Genomic DNA, 16,669 nt, shown 5'->3' on the forward strand with positions numbered 1-16,669 from the left:
GCGACCAGCCACCCTCCTTGCCGGCCAAGCAGAAGCCTCCCCGGACCCCCCTCACTCCTTCCCATTCCCCAAGATGAACACACCTTTGCAGAAGCAGGGGTGAAACAAGGGGTGAAGAAGAAGAGTTTGGATTTATACCCCCCTTTCTCTCCTGTAAGGAGACTCAAGGTGGCTTATAAGCTCCTTTCCCTTCCTCTCCCCACAACAGACACCTGGTGGGGCTGAGAGTTTCAAAGAACTGTGACTAGCCCAAGGTCACCCAGTAGGGATGTAAGAGTGGGGAAACGTATCTGGTTCTCCAGATAAGCCTCGACCACTCAGGTGAAGGAGTAGGGAATCAAACCCAGTTCTCCAGATTAGAATCCACCTGCTCTTAACCACTACATCATGCTGACTCTCTGGGTGACTTTGGGGGAAGGGAAGTCGGAAGAAGGGAATGGGGGGTGGTGGGAGAAGGCGGGCCTGGGTAAACAGGGAAGGGACCAGGAAACAGCCCAATACTCCATGTGGGCGTCATCTAGTTGAGCCATGCTTAGAAGATCGGGGGGCCTTCCTTTTTTCTCCAGGGCTTGGGAAACATGGGAGGCGGGAACAGCCTGATCCTCCATGTGGGACTTAGCTGCTGACCCCTGAACTGAGGATTGTCACCCCTTCCCTGTTTCTCAAGGGCTTGGGGGTGGGGGGAGCCCTAGCCTGAAGATCCTACCTTGCTGCTGGGCCGCCACCAACAGCTGTCTAGAGCCCATTGTATTGCTTAGCACAACAGGCTTTACTGCTAGTGTGTGCAGGATGGAGGTATTTATATATATACACACAAACACATATCTCCAGTTAAAAACAACAACACAGCTGAAGCTGGGAGCCTTCTCCTTTTGGCTCATACTACTCCACAAAGTCCTGTGTATGTTTAAGGCACGGCTGTGTAGAGGCAGAGGAAGCCTTGCGCATCATTCTGCAGAGGACCGCCTGAAACACAACCATGAGGCTGCCTTATACTGGCTCAGACCATCTGTCTATCAAGGTCAGTCCTGCCTACTCAGACTGGCAGTGGCTCTTCAGGGGGTTGGGCCGAGGTCTTTTCCATCACTTACTGCGCGATCCTTAAAGTGGAGATGCCGGGGATTGAACCCCAGGCCTTCTGCCTGCAAAGCGGATGCTCTACTGCTGAGCCACAGATCCTCCCTGGCTGCCTTGTACTGAACACCAATATTATGCTGATCCCCCAATATTAGTAGTTTATTCTGACTGGCAGTGGCTCTCTGGAGATTCTCTCTCAAGCAAAGGTCTTCCACATCACTTATTACCTGGTCCTTTTAAATGGAAACGCTGGGGATTGAACCTGGGGTCTTCTGTGTGCCAAAAAGATGCTCTGCCACTGAGTCACTGTTTCCATCCTCTTTGTTACACATAGAGCTTTTTCGCACAGACGGTTTGTTCTTGATTTAATATATGAGGTCGTCACGGTTTCTGCCTTTTTTTCGCACACACTTGAGCCGTAATGTGGCCCGACCCCTAATCTGTCGCTCATTTCAGCCTTTGTCTCACATTTTTCCTGTCGCTCGATAATTGTGCAACTTTCTTGGATAAAACGGATTCCGCCCACAATCTGGTGCCCAGGTGCAAAACGCAACTGGAACAAGTGACTGTGAGGGATCACGCCCACTGTGTGATGCGATTTCCCCCAACCAATCAGGATGCGGTAGAGCTTGCCAGTTGTCCGCGCACATTTCACTGTTTCGTTTCCGTCTCGCTCTCCTCCCGCCCCTCTTTGTGGTCGCTCATGCAGTGCAGTGACTGCTTGTTTCCAACGCCCCATATCTTCGAGATAGCTTGAGTTCTCCAATGCAGTGGCAGTACAACTGAGATAGGTGAAATCCACGCTGACTTGTTAGCTCGTTAGCTCGTGATGACGGAGGCAAGGCATCCTACACGGAACCTGCACCCTTGGACGGCAATTACACAGCCAATGTCGAACTCCTTGTTTTGTACCTTCGAGTTCCAGGGCAATGCAAAACCAAGGGGTTTCTGAAGCAACAAGAACATCCACAACAACCTGGTGATGTGTGAATGATCTTGAGCGACGAAACAGCAACAAAAAGGTCAGGATGTCGATTGCCTTAATTCAAGAACAAACTGTGTGTGCGAAAAAGCCCATGGGGGGGGGGGGGGGATATCGCAAGAAGCACTACTAATGTACCTGATTGCTTCTCCACAGTAGGAACACCAATGTGGCCCTGGCTGTTTGGGGACTCTTCGCTGGGCAAGATCCCGGACATCTCCTTTGTGCTGTCCACACTGCTGCTGCTGAGTTGTTTCACCTGGAACAGGCCAATGTGCAAAGTACAGAATGATGCAAAAAAGACTTGAGGCCGCCTATCAAGAAGTGCATGTCTGTATTTCCCACCATGGTTTCCCTGTTACAGATCTTTCCCCCTGCTAATAAAGTTCCAAAATGGTTGTCGAAGGCTTTCACGGCCGGATTCAACTGGTTCTGGTGGGTTTTCCCGGCTGTGTGGCCGTGGTCTGGTGGATCTTGTTCCTAACGTTTCGCCGGCATCTGTGGCTGACATCTTCAGAGGTGTGTCACAGAGGGAAGTCACAGGGCACAGTGTGTAACAGACTTCCCTCTGGGATACACCTCTGAAGATGCCAGCCACAGATGCCGGCGAAACGTTAGGAACAAGATCCACCAGACCACGGCCACACAGCCGGGAAAACCCACCAGAACCAGTTCCAAAATGGTGTTCGGGGAAAACATATTTTTGGAACCTTGTGACGGTTGGAGAAGTGGTGGAGGGGGATAATTTGGAAAGGAAAGGGATTGAAGGACACACTCGCCATTTCTCCTCGCTAAATTTCCCTCTCCCCAAAGCTGGCTTCCATTTCAAAACTTGTGTTGGGCTCAGTTACACGCATGGACATGATGCAGTTTAGCCCGAATCCACAGACTGCCTTCAGGACTTACGTAGCTCGGCTTGTAGGGCGTGCTCGTCTCCGGGCTGTTCGGCAAAACATTTCTCACCATCTCCCCCTGATTGTATGGATGCTTTCGGCATGTGGAGCCGTCCGGGGAGTGCCAGGGATGAGGTTCGGAGGCAGATTTTCCTGCTGTGTGACAATGGAAAGAAATCCACGCACAGAGAGAGAGAGAAAAATGAGACGCTGAGCAGAATTCTCTGAAAAGCAACAACAACAAAACTTCTGCGAAAGAGGCGGAACCCTGTTATGGCATGGGGAAAAAACGAATGAGAATCCCACCATTTTCCTTGCAAAGCATGCTTTTGCAATCACGGGTCAGCAGTGCTCCAGGGATGGGCGATGAAATGAAAGCCATGCAGTTATGGGACATGGTTTCTTTCTGGCTTTTTCCTCCCGAGGAATACCCACAGACGGCCCAAACAAGTTAATCACACTGCCTAAAAGAGCTCTATAAAGCAGGTGCAATTCTGGGTGATCTCTAGCGCCACCTGCAGGTTTGCAACCCTTGGAAGAAAAGGCTGCTTTCGAGGGTAGAGTCTGTGGCAAGTGGCCAACCTATGGCACTCCAGATGTTCTTGGACTACAAGAACATCTGGAGTGCCATAGGTTGGCCAACCCTAGCCTAGGTGTCAAATGTTCCTGGGCTGCAGCCATTTAGTCATGTGGGGAGTGACCCCTCCCCCTGGACCATACATTGACCCCCCCCTCGGGTCCATACACTGACCTGGTCATGGTGGGGGAGGGCAGCTGCCCATAGGGGTGGTGGGCAGAAAACTCAGATTTTGCACCAGGCTACATTTTCCCTAGATACGCTTCTAGATCTGGACGACTGGTGAGCACTTGGGCCTTCCTTAGTGTGTGGCTCCATTACTCTGTCAGGCTTGCCCTCATTCCAGAAAGGAGTTAGTGCTAGCCCCGCCTCCTGTAACATCCACTTTTGGCTCAGCCCCGCCTCCTGTGACGTCCATCTTGCGGGGCCACCTACCACCCCTTCTCAAAATCCAAAAGTTCTCCCAGGCTGAAAAAGGGCGGAGAGCTTCCCAGTCCCGCGGGAAATAGCAAAGCGGAATGTTATCCCAGCAAACATATTTTTTCCCCCTGCGAGAGAGCGCAACCAGCAAGAACTGTGCTCACATTGTTCCTTGAAAAGAACCGGCACAGATGGTTTAAAAGGCTAGCCAGTGAAAAGAAACAGCGTCACAAAATGCTGAAATTTCTTAAAGCCGGACAAATTTTAAAAAAACAGCATGCGCCGAAGAAGCAACGCAAGCTCTCTCGGTGTGCTAAGGAAAATATGGCCTCTGTTTCATGGAATCCACGCTATAATTATGCTGGAACTGGAAGGCATATACTGTTGTTATTCTTGTCCTTCGTTCTTTGTCGTCATTGTTTTTTTCCCCCCGAGACGAGCCCACCCCTGATAGTTTAACCATCTTCGCACAGGTGGAGAGTGACAAACGGCATGAAAGGGAATGTGGAGACACGCGTGCAGGTGGCGCGGCGTTCAAAGACAGAAGAGAATCCGCCACGGGGGGCCCCGACTGGCGCACGACGTCGACACAAGCCAGGGAGCGCGTGAGGCAGGCGTGAGGAGCTGAGCGTGCGCCACGGGGGTGGGTGGGTGGGGAATCGGTCATGTCGGGACGCATGCAGGGGAAGGGGCCTACCCGGAACTGTTCTCAGAGCTTTTGTGGTCATTTTAAGATAGGCCTCAGGATTCTCAGTGATTTCTACATCTGGAAAAAGAATAAGGACACCAGTTGCCAAGATGAAGCCAAAGTCGGTCTGCCCCCCTCTCTCTCTCGCCCCCGGCTCCCTATCCCTCCCGCTTTACACCTCCAATCGTGCTCGGTTGGGCCAAAGATCCATCTCTCCCATCACTGCCGTACCAGATGCCTGTGGAAAACTGGCCAGGAAGACATGATAATAGCGACGGTTGCTTATTTCGCCATCAGTAGATGATACTCAGAGGTACGCTGCGTCTGAGCATGGAGGCTCCATGCAGCTATCACAGCTGTGCGCAGAGGTTGCGTCCATTATTTCTCTGTATCTCTCTCCTAAATGGCAATTGTTCTGTGCTCCTCCCCTTCCCAGTGGGTAAAATGAGCCCCTAAGACAGTGGTGGCGAACCTTTTCGAGTGCCCAAATTGCAACCCCCAATCCACTTATTTATCGCAAAGTGTCAACATGGCAATTTAACCTGAATACTGAGGTTTTCATTTAGAAAAAACGAGGCGTTACTCGGGAGTAAGCTTGGCGGTAGTCGACGGCTTTGCTTTGAAGCAACCGTGGAACTCTTCCAACGGGTGAATCACGACCCAAGAAGGGTTTACTCAGAAGCAAGCCCCATTGCAAGCAACCGAGCTTACTCCCAGGTAAAGGTTTAATGCTCATAATCGAGCCCAGCGGGCCAGGCCATCCTAGATGAGTGCCTCCTCTGGCACCCGTGCCATAGGATCGCCACCACTGCCCTAAGAAGAGAGGTAACACAACGGATGGGAGAAATGCAGCCCTGTCTCATTTCCTTCTCTGGCTGCCTATAAGGGAGGGAGTTCTCAGAGTTTAGGACTTCTGAGAACTCTGCTCTGTTGGGACTGACGTATGACCATGCTCCAAGAGGGAAAACTGAAAGCGTTCTGAGGATTTTTTTAAAAAATGGAAGAGATATTAACACCCAACTGAAAATACATAGGGATTAATTTGGGGTGGGATGGGAAATCCCTCTCCACGCTAATGGCACGTGTGCACAATGTTCCCTTTGCCACTTCCTATTTTAGCTACAGCCTGCATTGGATCCTCCAGAAATCCTTCTGACAAACGGGGATTGGGGACAGGAGTAAAAATCACACAATGGGATATATGCAAAGCCATTCACAACACATTCTGTCATGGGACATGCTTCCAGCATTTCTGGCTGTGTATGAAAAATCTTAGGCAAAGAAATCTTGACTGTACATTTTCTGTATATCTACAGAAAATGGCGCCGGGGCAAGCTCTCAAACTGCACCCCCCCCCCCAACCTCTTACAGTCTGAATGTTATGCCTGTATTGATACACCCCAAGACTGCAATAGCCTTTTTTATTGCTGCATCACACTGACTGCTCATATCTAACTTACTGTCCATCTGAACCCAAGATCTTGTTCTCACACTATTACTCAGTAGTGTATCTTCCATCCACAGACAAAGGGGGGGGGGAAGAGATAGAAAGGAGGAAGAGAAAGAAAGGGATGGAAGAGAGATAAATGGGGGAAAGGGAAAGGAAAGGGGAAGGAGAGAGATTGGAGAAAGGGAGAAAAAAGGAAGAGAGAGAAAGGGGAAAGAGAGAAACAGTGGAACAGGGGAGAAAGGAGAAAAAAGAGAAATGGGGAAGAGAGCGAAAGGGTTTTTCCCCTTGGGGGAAAGAGAAAGAAAGTGGCAGAAGAGAGAGAAATGGGGGAACGGGAAAGAAAGGGGGGAAGGAGAGAGATTGGAGAAAGGGAGAAAAGGGGGGAAAGGGAGAGAAAAGGGGAAGAGAGAGAAAGGGGAAAGAGAGAAACAGTGGAAAGGGGGAGAAAGGGGAAAGAGAGAGAAAGGGTTTTTCCCCTTGGGGGAAAGAGAAAGAAAGGGGCAGAAGAGAGAGAAATGGGGGAACGGGAAAGAAAGGGGGGAAGGAGAGAGATTGGAGAAAGGGAGAAAAGGGGGGAAAGGGAGAGAAAAGGGGAAGAGAGAGAAAGGGGAAAGAGAGAAACAGTGGAAAGGGGGAGAAAGGGGAAAGAGAGAGAAAGGGGAAAGGCAGTGGAGGGAGAGAGAAAGGGTTTTTCCCCTTGGGGGAAAGAGAAAGAAAGGGGCAGAAGAGAGAGAAATGGGGGAACGGGAAAGAAAGGGGGGAAGGAGAGAGATTGGAGAAAGGGAGAAAAAGGGGGAAAGGGAGAGATGGGGAAGAGAAAGAAGGGGGAAGAGAAAAACGGGAAGAGAGAGAAAGGGGGAAAGGGAGAGACAGGGCATAGAGAGAGAAACAGGGGGAGAGAAATGGGGAAAGAGAGAGAAACAGAGGAAGAGAGAGATTTGATGGTGGCAGGGCAGGAAACGTTGCTCCTGCCTCTCCCTCTGCAAAAAAAAAAGTCATGTGGTTGCTTTAAAATTAAGATCAATTTACTCAAGGAATGCTGTGCCCAGGAGAAGACTGGGACCCTCCCCACACCCAGTCTCTTCCTGGTCCCAGTGTTGCTTGCTTAGAAGTAAAAGTTTAACTGTAAAGCAACCTGAGGTGGCTTTGGGGGTGGGGCTCCCTATACACCTGGCTGTTCCGCTTCTATAAAATGACGAGGAACTCATCAATCTCAGAACTTTCGCGTATAATTTATGATGTACTTTTATTTCATTCCTGTATACTCCGCCTTTCTCCCTAATGGGAACCCAAGGCAGCTGACATCATTCTCCTCTCCTCCGTTTTATCCTCACAACAAGTCTGTGAGGTAGGTTAGGCTGGGAGAGTCTGATTGGCCCAAGGTGACCCGGAAAGCTTCCACGGTAGAGTGGAGATCTGAACCTGGGTCTCCTAGATCATAGTTTGACTCTAACCAATATACCACACAGGCTTTTTAGGATTTCAGCTAGCAAGAAAGACTACTGCACTGTCCCTGGGGTGCTAGTTTTCTACCTGCAGGGACAATTTTTAAAAACACAGAATATCGTCAAACACGATGCTCACGCTCCGTCTGCAACCTGAGGTGGTACATCCGGAAATCTGCCATAGTATGCACAATGGACCACACTGTACCAGCCAGATGGGAAACTTGCTGTCTGATATTGCTTCCTTTGGCTGCATAACTAGGAGTTAAAACATTTAAAGTCTGGAATATTATATGGCTATGCCAGCATCAAACTCATTATTTCTGGCTGCCCTGCAAGAACAGCTAGGGATGGGGAGGGAAAAGAAGAGGGCTCACCTGAGAGAGCGCTGTAGTACGGCTCCTCTTCCTCATCCTGAGAGGAGGAGCCCCCCACGTCTCCGGTGTGGTCCCACTCGAGCGGGATGGAGTCCACGCTGACAGGCGTCTCGCAGCCTGACCGTTCTTGTCCCACTGCAGGGGGCATGAGGTGGCACAGAGACTGCGGGGAGGGTGGCACCTCCTGCGTGGCTTTCTTGCGCCACAGGTCGGTCTGCATGCCCTGGGAGTCTTCTGCGTCTGCTTCGTTTTCAGAGGCCTCTTTTTCATCATCCACCCGCTTAAAAAAAGAAAGACATTATTGACTGCATTGGTTTGCTGCTCTTGCTCCAGAAAGTGCCACACACCCTTCTATGAGGCAGGTGAGACTGAGGAAGAGGGAGAAAGAGACTCACCTCCTCCTCCTTTCCTCCACTATGGAGAGGGATGATTTGATTGTATTAATTGGCTAGTTTAATTACATTTATTTATTTATTTGTTTGTGTGTTTGTTTGATTTTAAACCGCCCATCCCCGAAGGGCTCTGGGCAGTGTACAGCAGGCCTGCAGCAACAATACATAATAACATTAAACACAGCAGGCTAAAAACAACATTTTACATATAAAAACTAGGGTAATTTAAAACAATTTATAAATCTATAACCATAAAACACAGCAGCAGCAATAATATATGGCGCCCGATCCCAAGGCCGGGAGGGGATAGTACTGATTAGATAGTATATCAGGCGTGCCAATGATGGCACGCAACACAAGGGAATCCTAGAAGGGGAATCCGTGGCTGGCCTCACCAAAGGCCCGGTGGAACAGAACTGTTTTACAGGCCCTGCGGAATTCACCAAGATCCCGCAGGGTGGGCACCTCTGATGGAAGAGTGTTCCACCAGGCAGGGGCCAGGGTAGTAAAAGCCCTGGCCCGGGAAGAGGCCAGCCGCATCATGGAGGGGCCAGGGGCCACCAGTAAATTTGCCTCTGCTGACCGCAGAGGCCTACCCGGGACATATGGGGTGAGATGGTGGTTGTTAACTGAATTTACATAGAGTGGAAAATTTATCCTCCATTCCCCTTGGGGGGTTTAGTGATGTTATGATTGATTTTAGTGATTATTAACTGAAGGCTGAAAGGGTGTTAACTTCAGAGATGGGGTTTCAAAGCAACAAACGAGCCCTTGCTAAAGATAAAATTCTGTCCTGTCTTTACCGGGTGCCAGGACATCAGCTTCTGGTGGAATCGGGAGACGCGGCCAAAGACTTCTTGGCAGTATTTGTGGAGCTCCTCGAGTTCTTCTTCGATCACGACGGCATCCGATGGCTCGCTTTTCTGAATCAGATGCTCTCCAAACACAATGAGCTGGTCAATCTTGTTGATGTTCAAGGTTATTTCTTGCTGAAAACCCTATTTGGAAACAAGGCACGGTGACTTTGGGTCAGGTTACCAACCACCCGGACTGCATTGATCGTATTATTTCATGCCGCAAGCAGAGGTCGAAGAGGAACAAGATATGCCGTACTAGCGTTGGTCTGGCAGGCAGGTAACAACTCAGAGGTCTCGGGCAAGTGAGACAAGCCACGTCCTCCTGGAGCAGTCACCTACTTGGATTATGCTGCCACAGGAGGTGGTGATGGCCACTAACCTGGATAGCTTTCAAAGGGGCTTGGACAGATTTATGGAGGAGAAGTCGATCTATGGCTACCAATCTGGATCCTCCTTGATCTGAGATTGCAAATGCCTCGGCAGACCAGGTGCTCGGGAGCAAAAGCAGCAGAAGGCCCTTGCTTTCACATCTTGCATGGGAGCTCCCAAAGGCACCTGGTGGGCCACTGCAAGTAGCAGAGTGCTGGACTGGATGGACTCTGGTCTGATCCAGGAGGCTCTTTCTTCTGTTCTTATGTCCCCATGAGTGGCCAGCCCATTTGAAATTCTTTCCTATCCCAAATACGGAGATTTTAGATCCTGAATCCATTCTGCGGACCTCTGCATGGGGATATCTCATTGGCCAAGTAGTTTGTTAATGTGATCATCTGGGTATGCAATTTTGCCCAATCATCTGCATGAAGGAAGCGGAATGTTTCTTAGAATCTACAAAGGAATGTGTGAATGGATCAGACTTCTCCACTGAATATTATCTGCTCTGGTGCTGCATTTTGTTTATTTATTTACACTTGTTCCCTGCCTTTTACCGTGATGTCAGGGTGGGTTACATAAAAACTGTACAACCACAAAATCACACCTGTAAAATCCATCTACAGTAAATCACAATAAAGCCCCATCCTAAAAACCCCAGAACAATCTAAAAATTCCAGCACTCAGCCCACCACCCACAAAAAAGGAAGGGGTGCATGGGCACCTCAGGGCTGGAGGGGAAGAATTAGGACTAATAAAAGGAAACACTTCTTCACGCAACGTGTGATTGGTGTTTGGAATATTCTACAGGCAGGTCTGAGAACCGATGTGGCTGGAGCCAAATGTCTCATTGCCATGACAATGGAGGTGTGCATCTATCCATCGTGGGGGGATAACTTTAGAGCAGGGGTCTTCAAACTATGGCCCTCCAGATGTTCATAGACTACAATTCCCATGAGCCCTACTACTTGGCCATGGTGGCAGGGGCTGATGGAAATTGTAGTCCATGAACATCTGGAGGGCCATAGTTTGAAGACCCCTGCTTTAGAGGGATGCTCCAAAGTGACAGAAACATGGTCCTGGGTTTGGGAGAGAGGGAACTGGGGAAGAAACAGGAAATGGAGGCAGGGTTGTTGTCCAGAAAAGGCACCGGGGAGCAGGCAAGCTCTCTTTTCTGTGTGCGAGTCCAGAGTCAAGAATCTTGCAAATCCTGCTACAATCCTACACAGGGGAGGAAAAATGACCCTGTTCGATCCCAGAAGAGCTATCAAATTAACTCCAATAAACAAACGAATGGCGCTGTTTTCGTTTTGACCGCAGGACAGGCCAAAATGCTTGCTCCAAATCTACTAGAGCCCTATGCATTTTTTAAATAGTAAGGTAGTAAAAAAAAAGGCTGTTTGATGCTAGGCTAATAAAGTACCGCTGCAGCTATCATTAGCAGCACAATCTATAAAGAGGTACTTTACAAAGAAGCCGTCTCTCACCGATCATAAAAAGCGGTACCTACGTTTAGCTGCCGCATTTTGTCATCGAAGTTGCCCTCCGAGAAGTGCTCCACGTTGGTCAGCTGCAAGTCCATTTCCGTCAGCCACACCAAGATGCTGTCCTTCATCCCCACAAACTCCTCCCATTGGTTGGTAAAGTGCTAAAGACAACCACAAGGCACGATCAATCCACGCGTCCCTTGCCTCACTCCAGCTGCAAGACGCCTGCTTCAAACACACGCAGCATCTTTCGTACGTCTGACAATAGCCAAGATGAGGAGCAAATGGGGGCAAAAGGAACAGGGCCTCTACCACAAGGATATGTTTGCAAAGACAGGTGAGAGAACCGCTGCCGACTTTTGTTGTTCGAGTTGCGTTCATTGGTGTCGGAGCGGTGCACATTCAACAGCTCGGCACGTGCACGGGGGAAAAAAGAACCAATTGGCCGATTACCCACTGCATGCTGTTCCCTGCCCTCGCCCAGCTCTGGCACGAGGAGTCACACCAGAAGTGCTCTGGGAAAGTGCGAAGCATGCGCAGGGCAAGTGGAAGCGCTTTGGGACAAGAAATCTTGCCCCGACGCGCCTCCTTTCTCGGCGCACCACAAAGAGGAAGGGCGTCACGACAAGATTTATTGCCCTGATGTGCTTCCAGTCACACCACGCGACAGAGCACTGGTGGGTAATTGGCCGCTCAGTATCTAATTCAGCTTCCCAATAATTTCAGCGTCTGCTTTAAAAGTAATTTAAATGTTAAAGGAGCAGCGGTGGTGTAGTGGTTAAGAGCAGGTGCATTCTAATCTGGAGACACTGGGTTTGATTCCCCGCTCTGCCGCCTGAGCTGTGGAAGCTTATCTGGGGAATTCAGATTAGCCTGTGCACTCCCGCACACGCCAGCTGGGTGACCTCGGGATAGTCACAGCTTTTCGGAGCTCTCTCAGCCCCACCCACCTCACAGGGTGTTTGTTGTGAGGGGGGAAGGGCAAGCAGATTGTAAGCCCCTTTGAGTCTCCTACAGGAGAGAAAGGGGGGATATAAATCCAAACTCTTCCCTCTTCTGCTTCTAATTCCGTAGCACAATTTAGTCCCCTCTTCCGTGCATCTCAGAAGAGGATTACCATAAGAATCCATGGGGAGCTTTCCCTTCTCCTGTCCTGTGGGTATCTAGAACTCCTTGTGGTTGGGAAAAGCACAGTATAAATTCAAACTCTTTTTCTTCTTAACTCTGCTAGCTACCCATTTTTACCCTGACCTTCCCCAAAAGACCTCTGGGCCCCATATATTGTTCATCCCCCTTTTACCCTTTCAATAAGCCTCAAGGAGGCTGGTAGACAGAATGCCCTATCTGGAGAACTTCGTAGCAGAGGCGTATCTAGGGAAAATGTAGCCCGGTGCACAATCTGAGTGCCCCCCCCCCCCCAAATATGGGTGGACCGTCCTCCCCCACCATGACCAAACAACATTTTTTTGCACCAGGTCTTGAAGTCAGCGTATGGACCCAGGGGGAAGGAGGAGGGGCATGGGGGGCGATTTTCCGGGGGCCTCCCCGCATGACTAAATGGCCACAGCCCGGGGACATTTGACCCCGTATGTTCCCCTGGGCGGTACACTCCTTCTTCGTAGCCATGTGGAGCTTTAAACCTAGATCCCCATTTCCCAGTCCAACAGTCTAGGTCATGGGTCTGCAACCTGCGGCTCTCCAGATGTTCAGGAACTACAATTCCCATCAGCCCCTGCTAGCATGGCCAATTGGCCAAACTGACCGGGGCTGATGGGAATTGTAGTTCCTGAACATCTGGAGAGCCGCAGGTTGCAGACCCCTGGTCTAGGTGCTCCAGCACACTGCACCCTCGCTGACAGTGCCTATGTGCAGTCACCTTGAGTCTCCTGAGAATTGCTGCCACCCGTTTCTGGAGGTTGTCCCACTGCTGGTTCCCCTCATAGACCATCTGCTTGAGTTTGCTGGCCGAATCGGTGCGATTCTCCCTGGCCAGCCGCCGGTACTGTTTGTTGATCAGCTCTAGCTGTGTCAGCCGCTCGTGAATCTGACGCTGAAACGCCTAGCGTTAAAGCAACAAATAAATTTAGATTAGACTCCTCCACCCTCAGTTGATAAAAACAAGAGCAGGACATTGTAGCCATTCACCCACATGTGGTCTCTTTCGCCTCTGAGCAGACTTTCCCTTGCGATTTGATTCCCACACATTTCCCCTCTTCGGCACTCACCCTGCTGTCAGATCAGAGAATCCCCACAGCTTCCAGAGGCTCTTCAAAAGGGGCTTTAAAAGGGGCTTGGACAGATTGATGGAGGAGAAGTCGATTTATGGCTACCAATCTTGATCCTCTTTGATCTGAGATTGCAAATGCCTTAACAGACCAGGTGCTCGGGAGCAACAGCCGCAGAAGGCCATTGCTTTCACCTCCTGCAGGTGAGCTCCCAAAGGCACCTGGTGGGCCACTGCGAGTAGCAGAGAGCTGGACGAGATGGACTCTGGTCTGATCCAGCTGGCTTGTTCTTATGTTCTTATGTAAGAGCAACTTTCCCCCTCCCTTCACAGGGAAAGTGAAGGAGATCACCACGCAGTTAATTTTCCTCGGGTGGGGGGGGGTTGTTTGCTCCTCCCCACTTTCCCTCGCCCAAACCACAGTAGCTCCTCCCACTCTTCAGGCCAGCATCTCATGATCATCAGAAGGTCTACCACTGGAATGGTGAACCCAGTGAAGCTGACAAGGTGGCCGGCAGCTTTCTCAAATGGAGACTGCCTGGAGTCAACGTGGAGGTGAGTGGGCGGGCCAAGTGGCAGATTGTCTTAGCTAGAGACATTTCACAGGAGGATAGCCTGGGCAAAGAAAAAGCTGCGGGGGAACTCACCTGCAAAGCAAAGTTAGAGAACTGACCACGGGGTATGTAATACATGCATAAATGGCCACAGAGGGTTCGCCAAGGGAAACATAAGGCAAATCTTATCTGGTGGACCCGATTTGTTTCCCTGCTCCTACATTTCTGCTTGGTGACCTTGAGTCAGTCACAGTTTTCTCAGAACTCACTCAGCCCCACCTACCTCCCAAGGGGTCTGTTGTAAGGAGAGGAAGGGACAGGAGTTTGTAAGCTCCTTTGAGTCTCCTTTCAGGAGAGAAAGGTGGGATATAAATCCAAACTCCTCTTCTTCTTTGGTTGGGAATGGGTGGGGTATAAATATAATAAAATAAATAAAAATTCTTGTTCTTAACTAGAATCATGTCAGCAAAGGGGTGGGGTGGGGTTAGCTTGTATGCGTGAGTGTTTCACAAAGACAGGCAGGGGGAGATCCTTTTATGGAACTTTTGGAAACATACAGAGCACAGCAACAACCCAAAGAGGGGTTCACCTCAAACTTCTTCAGCTCCTCTTTGGCGTTGGTGTAGGCAACCTCTGAAGAGTTTGGACAGGCTGCGGTCCTCTCCGCCGTCTTCAGCCAGTCTTCAAAGCGAGAGTAGTCCTCTAAAAACTTCTGCCACAGTCTCCAGGTCTCCTCGATCCTGAGGTGAAACAAGCAGCTATGATTTCAACGGAAACAAGCCCCTCTTGGGGCAAGACAGAACTACGATTTTGCAGTGTGGCCATCCAACTGAACAAATCTTAGACCGTCAATTAATTAATTAATTAATTAATTAATTAAATATGCCGCCCCATCCCTGAAGAGCTCTGGGCGGTGTACAACATTAAACCATATAAATAAAATCATCGTAAGACAGCTTCCATAAATACAATCAATACAGCTGTTATTTCCCAAGATAGGCATCTCATGAAAACCTCATTGAAACTTAAACTGAAACTTAATCCTCCTAAAAAGGATTATATGATTCTGCAAACTGTACAAGTTATAGCAAAATATGGTTTTGCAGCCCACATCAATTATTCAAATGGAGCACATCTGCAGTAGCTTCTATTGCGGGCTTTCTCATTTGGAAGGCCCAGGCTAGAAAGATCTTGTGGGGTCTTGGAAGCTAAGCAGGGTCAGCCTTGGTTAGTACTGGGAAGTCCAGAGTTGCTGTGCAGAAGCAGGCAACAGCAAACTACCTCTGCTCATCTCTTGCTTTCAAAACCCATGTAAGTCGGCAGCCACTTTCTATTGACAAGCTGGAATGGGTCCAGAGGAGGGCAACCAAAATGGTAAAAGGTCTGGAATCCATGCCCTACAAGGAGAGACCAAGGGCCCTTCCGCACATGCAAAATAATGTGTTTTCAAACCACTTTCACAACTGTTTGCAAGTGGATTTTGCTATTCTGCACAGCTTCAAAGAGCACTGAAAGCAGTTTGAAAGTGCATTATTCTGCATGTGCGGAATGAGCCTTAGGGAGCTGGGGATGTTTAGTTTGGTGAAGAGAAGGCTAAGAGGTAACATGACAGCCATGCTTAGGTATTTGAAGGGATGTCATGTTGGTGAGGGAGCAAGCTTGTTTTTTGTGGCTCCAGAGACTAGGACCAGGAGCCATGGGTTCAAGGTGAAGGAACAGAGATTCCACCTAAACATCAGAAAAAACTTCCAGACAGTAAGGGCTGTTTGACAATGGAATGCCCTGCCTTGGAGTGTGGTGGAGTCTCCTTCTTTGGAGGTTTCTAAACAGAGGCTGGATGGCCATCTGTCAGGAGTGCTTTGATTGTGTGTGTTCCTGCATTGCAGGGAGTTGGATTTGATGGCCCTCGGGGTCTCTTCCAACTCTATGATTCTACCCCACGTTATCATAGTGAACAAGAAAGAGAAGAAGGCCCCTCACTTCATTCGTCTTTCCATAGACATAGCACAGATGTTCCTCCACCGGCGGTCCAAACTCCTGGTGGTCTGCTGGATGGAGTCGCATTCAGTCTCATTTGCACAGGCATCAGAATCGTGCAGCAGGACCTCGCAGATGTTAAACACCGATTCGACACCAGCACTGTGCTGCTCAATATCCCGCTGGAGATCCTGCAACGGCGAAGGAAAAACAAGATACGGAAAAAGGAGGTCACATTTGTGGGCCGGAAAGAACTTCCCGGAGAGTCTTGGAGCTGAGCTACACAATCAGCAGACCATATCAGATGCTAGACTGAGTTTCTTCAGACTACATGTGCGGAAAAATCAATCGCTTGGAGGCTAGTTGGATAACAAAAACATAAAGTTCTTGTGCTCAAGTCCTGCTGAAACGAGAGCACAGGAACATGGTAGAGACCTCACAATATGCCCCAATTATTTCAGTACTGAGAACTTTCTGGTGGGCTTTGGTATGTATCAATTTTAATGGCCTTTCATACATCTTCTGTCGACTGTGCCCCACCAGGAGGAACAGGCAGCAACACGGCATCAATTCCCCCCTGCTTGTTATCAATGTGTCTCTTTCAGATGATCTATTATCCCCCTGTTATTATCTATTATTAGAGAGCTGGGTATGTTTACTTTGGTGAAGAGAAGGGTAAGAGGTGACATGATAGCCATGTTTAGATATTTGAAGGGATGTCATGTTGGTGAGGGAGCAAGAATGTTTTCTGCGGCTCCTGAGACTAGGACCAGGAGTCATGTATTCAGGGTGAAGGAAAAGAGATTCCACCTAAACATCAGGGAAAACTTCCTGACAGTAAGGACTGTTTGACAGTGGAATGCACTGCCTCGGAGTGTGGTGGAGTCTCCTTCTTTGGAG

General features: G+C 49.4%; 1 protein-coding gene across 1 annotated transcript in view; it reads right to left on the minus strand.

The window, feature by feature from the left end:
• Positions 1-16,669, minus strand: part of SYNE2 (spectrin repeat containing nuclear envelope protein 2) — a 260,281-nt gene that overhangs the window by 9,905 nt on the left and 233,707 nt on the right. Inside the window, 9 exon segments of the mRNA XM_048484653.1 lie at positions 2,198-2,318; positions 2,966-3,108; positions 4,647-4,715; positions 7,910-8,189; positions 9,105-9,299; positions 11,038-11,175; positions 12,891-13,073; positions 14,382-14,532; positions 15,773-15,960. Of these exon segments, the coding sequence (XP_048340610.1) occupies positions 2,198-2,318; positions 2,966-3,108; positions 4,647-4,715; positions 7,910-8,189; positions 9,105-9,299; positions 11,038-11,175; positions 12,891-13,073; positions 14,382-14,532; positions 15,773-15,960 (1,468 nt within the window).

This window comes from Sphaerodactylus townsendi, linkage group LG02 (genome assembly GCF_021028975.2).
Source record: "Sphaerodactylus townsendi isolate TG3544 linkage group LG02, MPM_Stown_v2.3, whole genome shotgun sequence".
Classification (NCBI taxonomy): Eukaryota; Metazoa; Chordata; class Lepidosauria; order Squamata; family Sphaerodactylidae; genus Sphaerodactylus; species Sphaerodactylus townsendi.